At 43.5% G+C, this 12,121-nt stretch overlaps 2 protein-coding genes across 6 annotated transcripts in view; one reads left to right on the top strand and one right to left on the bottom strand.

Moving 5' to 3' along the window:
- The window catches only part of COL9A1 (collagen type IX alpha 1 chain), a 96,516-nt gene extending 94,685 nt beyond the window's left edge, over positions 1 to 1,831 (bottom strand). For both annotated transcript variants that reach the window (XM_083431591.1, XM_083431592.1), the window contains exon 1: positions 1,710 to 1,831. In XM_083431591.1, coding sequence (XP_083287717.1) covers positions 1,710 to 1,810 — 101 coding nt within the window. In that variant the 5' untranslated portion in view covers positions 1,811 to 1,831. The remainder of the gene's footprint in view (positions 1 to 1,709) is intronic.
- A 426-nt stretch (positions 1,832 to 2,257) lies between these two features.
- The window catches only part of FAM135A (family with sequence similarity 135 member A), a 50,474-nt gene continuing 40,610 nt past the window's right edge, over positions 2,258 to 12,121 (top strand). Inside the window, exons 1-2 of one of the 4 annotated variants that reach the window (XM_083431432.1) lie at positions 2,258 to 3,092; positions 10,876 to 10,962. The gene's annotated coding sequence lies outside the window, so the exon portion shown is untranslated. The remainder of the gene's footprint in view (positions 3,093 to 10,875; positions 10,963 to 12,121) is intronic. The other 3 variants (XR_014508939.1, XM_083431430.1, XM_083431431.1) reach the window with 3 other exon arrangements.

Below are 12,121 nucleotides of genomic sequence, written 5' to 3'. Positions count from 1 at the left end.
GTCTTCAAATAAAATGTCGTCAAATGACCAGCACTCACACTCAGCTCTGGTTGTTTGCAATAGTTGTGCATCATTCCATGCGAGGGAAGAGGAATGTCCCGCACAGGAAACTATATGCCAGAAAGCAAACCAATGTATATGTACTGTAATATATACAGCGGAGGAATGCTTCCAACAGCAAGTGAGTGACTCAGCTGTAATACTATGGCTTTGATCCAGAGGTGTCTTAGGCGGATGATCAAGCACTTCCACAAGACAGCATCCTGAATTCCTCCCATTCTCTCATCCTGCTGGAGCCCATTGTGCCCCATCCCCCACAGTTCCAAACGGTCCAGCGACCTTCAGGAGCGGCTCTGGGAGGAAGTAGTTGTGGGGGAGGTAGGGGTAAAGGAGCCAGGAAAGCCCCACCACATGAGTGGCGTTCCATTCTTTTATAATCTGGATTCAAACCACTAGCATACGTGAGGGGGGCATACTGGACGGCAATTTACTGCAGGGCAGCACTTACCACAGTGCCTGCAGCGCACCTGAGCCATGTGTCTTACTGTTTGAAAGTGCAATAATGTATTTCACATCACTTCTAGCCCCCGCCCCCGCCATATTAGCTACAACACTATATATACCTAGGCACAATATGCACATATATTTTAGAAAGGAAGAAGCAATTGTCACCACAGTATTAACATGAAACCCAAAGATCAAACACAGCTGGATTGAAAGACAGGGGAAGCTACTGTATTAATATGACAAAACCGCAAAATAATCAAAACAATGAGAATCATTCAAAGGCATTCTAAAGTGAATCACTACCATCAAGTCCATAACTTTTACCATCTTTTTTACCCCAAAATCAACAAAAGACATCCTGTTAAGCTGCTCCCATCCATATTGTTCAGCGTTATTTTTGTTATGTTACTCCAAAAAAATCTATTTATAGTTGAGAATATCTAGCTTTATTTCACACTGGCCATCACAAATATTTTCAACAAAAGGCCTACATGCCACCATAGCTTTTCACACATATTATTTCAGTCTGAGAACAGTCCAACTTGGGTTGCTCTTTTTATTCAACCTATTCTTCACAACTCACTCATGCCACAATTCACTAGGGGGTCTCAGACAAACCACTAGCTCTTAGCTTTCATTTTTCCATCTGTAAATACTAAGGGATAATATACAGCTACTTTACACAGTGGGTTCCAGAATTGCTGGAATAGTATACAGTATGTGATATGGTTTGAATACAGTACTCTAAAGTGCAATGTAACTACCCATATTCTCTATTGTAACTAGTTATATGACTTCTCTTGCATCAGATAGAATGGGTCTGTACAACAAAACCACCCATGAAGGAAAATTCTGTATTTACAAGCCACCTGTAGGGCTAAGAATATGTATGCTAGAACTTGTTTCTGACAAGGCAGCGCTTAAGCATTCTCATTTGCAAAAATTCTTATGGCGAAACCCTTATCAGCTTCTCAAGTTTTTGCTTGTTTTTTCTGGTGCTACATCTTGATTAGAAGGGAAAGGTAGATTGTTGGTTGTGTGTGGTTTGTTGGGAGAGAACATTCCTAAATCCTTAAAAAAACATCTTACTGGAGAGAACCCTTTCAAGTGTGACTTGGACTCTTGCTCCCGAGATTACTTTCTTGCAGTATCTAATCTGCCTGACCCTTTTGAACATTTAGAGAATATTTTTTAGAATTTACCTTCTCCTTCCTATATCGCGCCTGTGACTCACGCGGTGATCTTGCTGCTTTGCACTGCCCTCCCTTTTTTTTTTTTTGTTTTGCTTTCTGGGAATGTTCATGCCTTGTGCAATTAAAAGTATCTGCTGAGAAGGCACTTTGCAGAGAGACTTTTCGAGGGCCGGCTTGCGCTGCAAAAGAAGCCAGTAGGTGGTGTGACTTGGCCTAACTGCGCTGCGGCTGCTTGCAAGAACTCTTGAAGCCCCTGCACAGGTTCACTGGTCCTTCCAAGGAAAATTTGCATGCAGGGAAGACCTCCGATGAGAAAAACCCGGGGGCCAGGCAGGTGAAGGGAGGAGGAGAAGGAGGAGGAAGAAGAAGAAGAGGTGATCATCTTTCCGCTTTCTGTTTGGTCGGAGACCAAGTAAGGGAGAACGACAAGGCGACAAGTAGCAGTCGCGGCAATCCCCAAATGTGCCTCGAGGGCAGCTTGCATTTGCTCTTCTTGTTGTTGTTTTCTCCACCCTCCCACTTCTTTGCTTTTTGTTTGTTTGCCTGCCGATGGGGGTGGGGGTGGTGGAGCAGCAGAGCAGCAGCAGCCCGCCGACCCACACTGTGTGTAGCCCAGCCGGTGCCTCGCACACAGCAGCAGCAGGGGGAGCTCGAGCTGGCAAGGGAGCAGCCAGCTAGCAAGCAAGCAAGCAGCGGCAGGCGCAGCAGCAGGAGGAGGATCTTAGAGCTAAGATCTCCAGGAAAAGCGGGAGCGGCTGTAGGGAATCTCGGAGATCAAGCGCCGCCACAGTCAGAGGGGAGCCCTCAAGGAGGATGCCGCAGTCGCCCTTCCTCCCTGCCTAACTCGGGCGCTCCCTGCCAGTCCTCGCCAGCGGCGGCCGCCTCCTCCTCTCATTGCCCGCGCTGCCTTGCTTGCTTGCGAGTAGGAAGCGGCGGCGGGCGGTCGCGGTGTTGGTGGTGGCCGCCGGCGGAATCTACTTGCTCCTACCCGCTTTTCCCAGGCGAGAGCAATAGCAGCGGCAGGAGGAAGAGGAGGAGGGCGCGCGCGGTCGGAACGCGGGCCGCCCTGCCGGCCGAGCGGGGCGCCGGCGTCGGATGCCTGCGTTACGCCACTCCGGGGCTTCTGTTGAGGCCTGGGCTCCTCTAGAAGCGGCGGCAGCGGATAGGAGCGTCGAGTCGGGTGGAGGTGGTGGTGGTGGTGGCGGCGGCAGTGAGAGGACCGACAGGTAGTCGCCTCGCCCTGGGGGAGGCCGGTGTCCGGTGCTGCTGCTGCTCCTTTCCCTCAGGTGAGTCGGCGGGGCTTGTGAATTAGATGTCTGTGTGGAGAGAAAACCTGCGACGGAGCAGGGCGTCGTTGGAGCTGAGGTGGATGTTTCCTGCGCCTTTTAGAAGGTGAACAGGAAGGGGAGCAGCTGGGAAAGATGTGTGGAGCGTTTAGAAGCCTCATTAAAAATAAATAAATGTAAAAAGCACTTCCTTTTTACTCCAAGCAGAAGTGAGCGTCTCTGTGTGAAAGAGTGAGTGTGTGTGTGTGTGTTTTCGTTTTCTCTCCGGAGTCAGTCCGGCCCAATCCAGTCTTATCCCACTCCAATCGAATCCTCTTTAGTTTGGTTGAAAGCCTCAGCTAGAAGAGAGCCAGTAAACCCTGGCAATTCGTGTGTTTCGTTTTACCTTTCTCTTTTTCTGTTTGTGCTCTATTTTTAAACCTCGCGAGAAACCAGGAAACTTGTCCTATTTCTCTAACCGGTTCCCCACGCACCCTGCGTGAATTGAATTCTAGGGTACCAAGGTGTTCCTTGGGTGTGTGTGTTTTTTATTGGGGGGGGGGAGAGTTGTCCTATTTTAAATAACTTACACATTGTTGTTGTTTAGTAGTTTAGTCGTATCCGACTCAACTTACACATACCTCTCTATAATTCAGTAGGGCAACCATGACTGAGAACCATTTGTGTCATTTTATATTAAAAAACAAACCTTAGTCTTGTTTTTGTTCTGTGATATTACCAAGGCGTTTTGACCTTGGATGTACATTTCTTTATTAGTTCATTAATCTAAAGGAGTAGGAGAGGTATGGCCGCTTCATTCATTGTACTGTAGCCAAGTACAACTTTACTAAGTGTTACCGGTGATTATAACACTTCATGCTGTTCTACCACTTTTTCCTCCCTCCAGGGCCCTCAAGTATGTCTTTCTATCAATGCAAATTCCTAACATTCCTAATGTAATATGGTGTCCTCGGTTTAACTCTCGAAGCTACCCGATACCTCATAAAACTAAGTCAAGCTTTTTGCTGGTATATAAAGCTTTTTAGGGGCTGTACATGAAGTCTTTGCCAAGTCCATATGGACTACATTAGTTAATGGACTGCAAAAACTTCACCTGGGTGTACTTAATAATATTAAGTTGCCCCCCTTGTTTTAACTACTAAAGCATATTCTAGTTTAGAACATGAAGTACATAATGGAATAATCCCATACACAAGAAGCTGTCATAAAGGAAGACGGTGTAAGTTTAAGCCAGTGTAAAGTTACACCAGATCCAAACTCCATTTAGCAATGGAGCTACTGCTAGCTAAGCCAGCCTAAGACCGGCAGAGGGAAAATAAGCCTTGGAAATAGTGTTTGACCTATACTACGTTGCCAGATCTTGCACCAAGCTGAACAGGAATAGGATCCAGCCTCAGTCCTCCTACTTTGGACCCATGCCTGGAAAACCCCTTCTTCTAGGGCTTATGCAGGCTTAAGATATGCCAAGCTTGCCTTGGCTCAGTCACCTGGTTCCTGGCTGAGCCAGGATAAGGGGGATACTCTGGCATAAATATTGCTGAGCAAAGGATGGGGGAGTTGATTTAGTGGGTTAGGATCTAGCAGATCTCTGGCTGAAGTAGGACATTCTCAAAGGGCTATGGTGATTTGAGAACTTCCTACTTCAACCAGAGATCTGCTAGATCCTAACCCACTCATCCTGGTAGATCTTGCTTTAGAATTTCTATGTACTGTAGGCAGCTGCTTTGTACTGAGTCAGACCTTTGGTCCTTCCAGGCTGCTTCCAGGCTGTCACTAATTTCAAGTGAGGTTCAATTGCATACCAGCAAATCCAGGTTGTACCATTAAAATCCATTTGACACACTTGCTCAACAGACTCACCCCGTCCATTGGTAAGTGGTGGGGAAATGCCCTGGGAAGTGTGGAACAACAATTGCTTGAAGCACTCATATAACCTCCCTGCAAACAAATCGGAATGAATACTCAATAAACAGATCATCTGGAAGCAACCCTAGTTCAGTATTAGCTGTGCTGCCTGGTAGCAGCTCTCCAGGGTTTCAGACAAGCATCTTTCCTGGCCCTACCTAGAGATGCTAGGAATTAAACAGGGATCTCCTACATGCAATGTATGTGCTCAACCACTGATCTACTACTGACCCTTTCTCTTTCTTTTTATACATTACCTGTTTTCCTAAAGAGTACACATGTGCCAATTGGATAAGCAACAGTAGCTGTATGTTAATCAAAATCCAACTGTATTTTGGAGTTTTTTATGGCTACCTTTGTTTTTTTTAATTGTTTCTTAACCATTGATATATCCACCCTAGCACATAAGCTGCACAAAATGAATGCTTCTGCAAAGCATTATTTATTTTGTATGGCCTATGTTAAGGTTACCAGATTGTTTTGTATGAATCCGGGGACACTTTTCAACTTCAATGGATTTTATATGGGGACTGATTTGTAAATCTGGGGACTGTCCCCGGGAAATGGGGACGTCTGGTAACCTTAGCCTATGTGCCATATATAGCACATGGATAAACAAAGATGGGAAGTGCTCAGAGGCTAAGGCTGTAAGCAGGTGACATTATATTCTAGAACTAGTCCATAAGAACAGAAATCCAGAATCCACTGTTGGACCATAAATTCATTATAACCCACCAAAATGTCATGAAACTGTCAAATTTTTAAGTTCTCTGCATCTCTTCCTCAGGCAAGATATTATGCAAATTGGAGTAGGGAATTGAGGATAGAAAGAAAAAAGTACAAAAAGTAGTCTGGATGTTGTAGCCATGGGGCCACCTTGTAAACTCAGTTCCCAGATGGAATTGCGGTCTGAAATAAAACCTATAGAGGTGCTACAGATATCAGATCACACACATAGTATTCTGGGATAAAGGAACAATGGCCGTCCCATATTTCTCAGAAGTTAAAGTCTGGTTTGTAATTCAGATTGTCCAAAGCATTAAATGAAACACACAAGTTTATGGGTAGGCAGAGTGTGGAAAATTTTTAATTTGGTAAAGGTGGGTATTACTGTATTTTTCACCCCATAGGGTGCACCGGCCCATAGGGCGCATCTAGTTTTTTTTGGGGGGGAATGCTTCGGGATGCAGGCAGCTCTCCGCAAGCCGTGGGAGCCCGGCGGGAACTCCCATGGGCTCCCAAGGCTTGCGGATAGCTTCCTGAAGCCTGGAAAGCGAGAGGGGTCAGTGCGCACCAACCCCTCTCGCTCTCCAGGCTTCAGCGAAAGCCTGCATTCGCCCCATAGGACGCACACACATTTCCCCTTCATTTTTGGAGGGGAAAAAGTGCGTCCTATAGAGCGAAAAATACGGTACTTCCGGTTAGTTTGCTTAAGTATATGAAGTGTCTCATGTGTCTCTTGAAAAATAGGATGTGGTTTAAAAGGAAAGTGGAAGTCAGTGCAAGCAAACCAAATGCCCATATTTACAGAGATGGTCTGGGAATAAAGCCAAGCTATATTTTTTATGTCTGAACTTGCTGTTTGGTGCACCTGATTTGCAAATTGCCACCAGATTAGTACCTGAAATCATGGCTGATTTGCAAACCATAGTTTGAGCATAGTAAAGTTTGGTGTATTCAAATTTATGTGCTATACTTTAGGGTGTTCTGCTGTCAGAGTCTACTGTTTGGGATAGCATCTGGAATTATTGGGAGAGGAAAGAGGGACATGACACAAGCCATGTTTTGGCTTTGGTCAAAATTTACTTTTAAGAGAATATATTTTGATTAAAACCCGTAAGTCAAACACGAGTTTCAAAGGCTCCTTTTCTAGGTAAAAGATAAAACTATGGCGATTCTTTTCTTTTTTACATCTATGGTTAAGTATTGTAAATAAAAAAATAAGCTATCTGTCAGAGCTGGCTCCTGGTCCCAGCTCACCAAGGACCAACGCTAGCCGGTAGTAAAGTATCAAAGTCTTTATTGAAGAATAGTTTCCATTTCCAAGCCTCAGCGTCCCAGCTCTACGTCTGGAGTCTAGACCGGCGAAGCTCCGTCTGAGTCTCCGCCCCCTGTGCACCAGTTTAAGACTCTAATCTTACTCCACCTCTTCCTTCTCTCTCTCTTCCTCTGGGTCCTACTACCCCCCGGGGTCTCCTCCCTCCTGGACTCTTCTGACGCAGACGTTGACCCCTCTGACTCCTCCCCCTCTCTTCGGCGGGCTTTAGGACCTGGCTCCCTACCCGGGCTGCCCACCTTGCCGCCCTCCTGTACATTTGAACTTGGCGCGCGCGCGCGTTTAACTTTCCTGATGACTGTTTCCTCGCTCCCTGACGAGGGTGTGGTCACTCCTGCCTCATGTTCTCCCGCTGCCCGCGCGCCACCTGATCCCGATGCCTGGGACTCCTCCCCCCTACTGCACTCTGGGGGGGACGCTGGTCCGGATTTCCAGCTGCTACTCTCTGAGTCCCCTCTGGCCCCTTCTTCCCGAGGTGTCCCCCTGGGCACTCCCCTTGCCCTGACTATGGGGGCCCCTTTCTGTGAATCCTCCGAGTCACTGGAGAGACTCAGAGACCTCAGACTGCTGTCATCGCTGACATTTCCTTCGGACTCTTCCCCCTCGCTCTCCCTTTCCTCCCTCTCCTGTGACTCTGCTCCTGAACCCCTGACACTATATATTATAAATGTTTTAGGAATGTATATTTCTCCTTTAACAATTGTATGATTCCATATCAATCATGTCTATTTTGATTTTTGAATTTGTTGGTAGTTTTAAAATTGTTTATAGAGTTTTTTAACTATCAAGTAATATATATACTTTGATGATGATTAAAAAAACAGGAATTCTTTTGAGTGAGGTGGGACTTGATCTGTACACAACTCCCAATTTAAATATTACTGTAGTATGTACTTAAAGCTTTTTCTGTCCATTTCTTAAAAGTTTTTAAATATAATTTTAAGCTTTATAGTTTAGTTGATTTAAGCAATTGGTTTCCAGTTTGTGATTTATGGAATCCTGGGCATTCCATATCAGGGATTCTCCTACAAAACAAAACAAACAAAATCAGCAGTAGACAAGCTGCTCTGCAAAACAATGTGTCCTCCTTTTCCAATATTCCCATTGCAATGTATAGCTTCTGAAGAGAGCTGGATGTGTTCTGAATTGTGTACTCAGTTTGTGAAGGGGAATGGCAAAACACAATAGGCAGAAACTGAATGTGCTCCCTAAAACATAACACAAAATCCTATTAAGTGCTTTGGGGTTATGTGACAAGGTTTCCTTGGCAAAGGCATTTGGGAAAGGGTTCCCTGAAGTTAGAATATTTGGAAACCACGCCTTCCATATTCACAAAAGAGTTGGCCTATCAGAATACTCTATATATTTTCAGGGAAAGCTGATGCAAAAGCTCTCCTTGACCTCTCTAGAGGCGTAACCTTTGGTTAATAATGTGCAGAAGGGTATATTTGGAAATTCAATTTGTAGTTAATTTAATAAATTTTAGGATTTTTTTCAGAATACATTTATATTACTTGGGAGATTTTTAAAAAAACAAAACAAAACCCCGACAACCCTACTGTATTCTGTTTCTGGTTTATAATGGGCTGCAAGGGTAAAGTATGAAGAATGGGCTTTTAAACAATTTATTTATAAGAACATAAGAAAAAGCCCTGCTGGAGGAAGGCCATCTACCCCAGCATCCTGCTTCCTACAGTGACTAACCAGACTCCTATGAGAAACCTGTAAGCAATACATGAGTGCAGTACCCCACTGTTTAATGACAGGTGTGCTTCTATTTTAATAGGTCAGTTTAATCAGCTTCACTGTGCTTCCTATTTAACAAGTCAATTGATATGTGCTTGTATAGGTAGGAAACAGAATCAGTTGGTAGTGACACAACTTGTTTTAGTCTAATTTATTGAGATTTTTAACCTTCACTTTGTTTTTAAAATACAGTTATAAATTTTTAGTGATAATCTTTCTGCTTTATCTTTTTTGTAACCCCCTTTGAGGTTTTTTCTACCCACCCACCCTCTCTCTCTCTCTCTCTCTCACTAAATGAGGATTTTGAGGGTGTGTGGCTCCCCGCCCCATGGTCAGAACAGTGTGTTACAGGCAACATGGGAAAACTTTAGCTAACTATGGTCACTTTTTCTGCAGATGTCATTTGATGGGGGATAAAGTTGCTTCCTTGTTTTTATATCCTTTTATATCCCTTCTTTAACTTCTTTGCCTGTTTTGTTCAACCACAACAGAATCTTTGAATGGTCATCGTGCAGAGTCACATTATTTTGTGCAAGAGCTTAATTAAGATAGCCAAGAAGGTTGGAGCTATTTGTGCCATTTCAATGAAACTGAGGATAAATCTGCTTAAACAGCTTTCTTTTCAAATGGTTATTGGAGCGTTTTGCAGTCCTCCTACCACCTTTTTCTTTTATTAGTCTTAATTTGGTCACTTTTAGTGACTAACACTGTAGAAAATACCGATTTCCCAATTCAGGGTTGATTTTTCAGCACATAGAGCTTTTTAATCTTAAACAAGCATTATGCTGCAGTCTGAAGAAAGAATGGGCAATATAGTCTGCCTATTTCCCAGAGCCAAGTATTGATACTGAATTTGGAGCCAGCATAATCCACTTGGATCAGAAATGCCATCTAAATGCCATTTCAAGATTTTTAAATTACATTTTATTTTCTGCTGAGCTGTATGCTTTCCATGGGACACAGGAAAAGGGATGGAATTATACTTTAGAATAATATGCTGTTTGTAACAAAGCATTTATCAGAGGTCTTGTAGCCATAGCTATAGCTGGAGCTAATAATCCTGTGCCTTCAGGCCAGTTCAGATCCCAAATCTACAGTTAAATAATAGTTTAGCTTGCCAAATTAAGCTGTATTTCCTATATGAGGCCACTGGGAAACACCAGTAAAAACTGCTTGCCACTTTGCAGCAAGTGAGGGTGAGGAGGTAGGAGAACTATATCTGGTTTGTTCAGTTCAGTGTAATACTGCACTGTAATACAGTGTGAGTGTAATACAATTAATGGAAACCGTTAATTTCAAACCAACTTTAAGCCATAGTTTGAAATCTTGGTTTGTGGCTAATCCATAACACATGGTATAGGTATTCAGATAAAAAGTTAACTACAACTAATGAATACATTTAGCTTAAACATGGCATATTATGCATTACAGTATTTGCTGACAAGTAACATATTTGCAACTTTGATGCACCCCTTACAAGTGTGTAGGGGGGTATCCTGTGAAAAGTTAATGGGGAACAGAACACCCCTACCCCTTATCCTTTCAGCAGTAAAAAAAAAAAAAGCCTTTAATCTCCTATATATTGTGTGCTAGATGGATGTAAACATTGCAGAACCTGAACATTTGTTGTGTATATAATTGCAGTGTATTAACTGGTTGCTTTTTCAAACCATTCCAAAGACATATCAGCTGCTTTCCATATACAGTACAACCCTTTTTATGCTTCCTTTAACTTAGTGAACTTCGTGACTTCAGTGGAACTTCACATTAAACCATAGCTTAAAGCAAACTACAGGTCAACATGAATGAGCAGCATGTTAGTCGTACTGCTCAAAGTTACAGAGGTTCTCCTTCCCTGTTTCTGCTGTGGAAAGAACAAGCTTGTCGTTTTCCTCCAAGCAACCCATAGCTACAATTTCTGGTTTATTTGCGAAAAACAAACCATGAGCCTGGGTTTGAGCAACACAGGCATCTTTACAAGCAGGGGAGGAATGCTTTGGGAACTTTTGAGCAGTGCACATTAACATCCTGCTCATTCATATTAAAACTTAGTTTGCTTTAAACTATAGTTTAATGACACTAGTGAACTGGGTGATTAGGAATTAAAGAAAATAAGAGCACCAATTTCTGTGTAGATGTCTTGCATTCAGGTGTACAATCATCTGATTTCTTTTTCTTGCAGAGCAAGCAGTATGCACTTGACTGCAGAAATTAGGAACTGGAAGACTGCATATTAGCTTTAATCAAAATGGATTATTTATTACTAGAGGTAAAAAGGAATCTTGTTTTTTTTAAAAAAAAAATAGTTATGTGTCCAGTTCTGTAACATGCCTGTATAACTCCCATTACATCTTTAGTATTACATTATATCAATGAGGAGAGGATATTCCACTTTTAATTTTAAGTTTTCCCTACTGAAGTGGCAGTCCTATTCAGGAGAAATAATGTTCAGTCTAATGTTAGAAATTTAGGGCTGTATCCAGTGCTGCAACTCAACTGGCACAACAGCCTTCTGTGTCCAGTGGAACCTCCTCTCCTTAGTGGATTTTGAGGGCATATATGGGGAGGGGAGAGGGAAAGAAAGTCCCATGGCACCAGCAGAGCTCATTTTTATGTTACTTGTGGTGGATGAAATGTAGATGATTACAATAGAAACTGATAACATGCACTTGATATGTGGGTTATGCAACAGTATGTTGCAATGTATGCCCCTTTGCTATCACTCAGCTTTTCCTAATCTTCTTTTCTTGCTAAGCATTCTGTGGTAACTGAAGGTGACTGAGCACGTTCACTACTCATTGAGCTGGTTGGGGCAGCTGTACCCTTGAGGAGTTTTTTTTTTAAAAAAAATAAATCTGCATGTATGTTACTTTTTTAAAAAAAACACCAACAGACTGCATGTATGGTTGGTTGGTTGGAATTCTTTGACCTAACCTGAATTCCCTGGAGCTTGGATTCAGTGAGGAACTCTGATTAGTTTAAAAATAGAAGCAAATGTTTCCAAACTTCTCAATGCCATTCCAGAGGAAGAAAGGGAGCCCACAGCTCTTTGATGCTCATGCATATCATACTAAACTAGGGGTTTACCTAAGGTCCATGGGCCACAAGTGGCCCACCCCCGAGCCACCCCCGAATCGAGCCGCCCACTCGGCACGTCCCCGTGTGCTGTGCTAAACCGGCATGGCGCAGGGACTCACTTCCGCGGTGCCAGAAATCGCATCTGCACAGACGCCAGAAATTGCGTATGCGCAGACGCCAGAAATTGCAGGCACGCGCACTCATGCACATGCACAATCCAGCCCACGGAGGGATCTCCGCTGGAGTGAACCGGCCCAGGCGAGGTAAACCTTGCTGACCCCTGTACTAAACCATAGTTTATTGTTGCTTTTCAAAATGAGCATCTTTTGTTGCTCCATAGTTAAGACACA

This window comes from Podarcis tiliguerta, assembly GCF_965153285.1.
Source record: "Podarcis tiliguerta genome assembly, chromosome: 3".
Taxonomy (NCBI): Eukaryota; Metazoa; Chordata; class Lepidosauria; order Squamata; family Lacertidae; genus Podarcis; species Podarcis tiliguerta.
The sequence above is the reverse complement of the archived record's forward strand: the minus strand, read 5'-3'. Positions and strand labels throughout refer to the sequence as shown.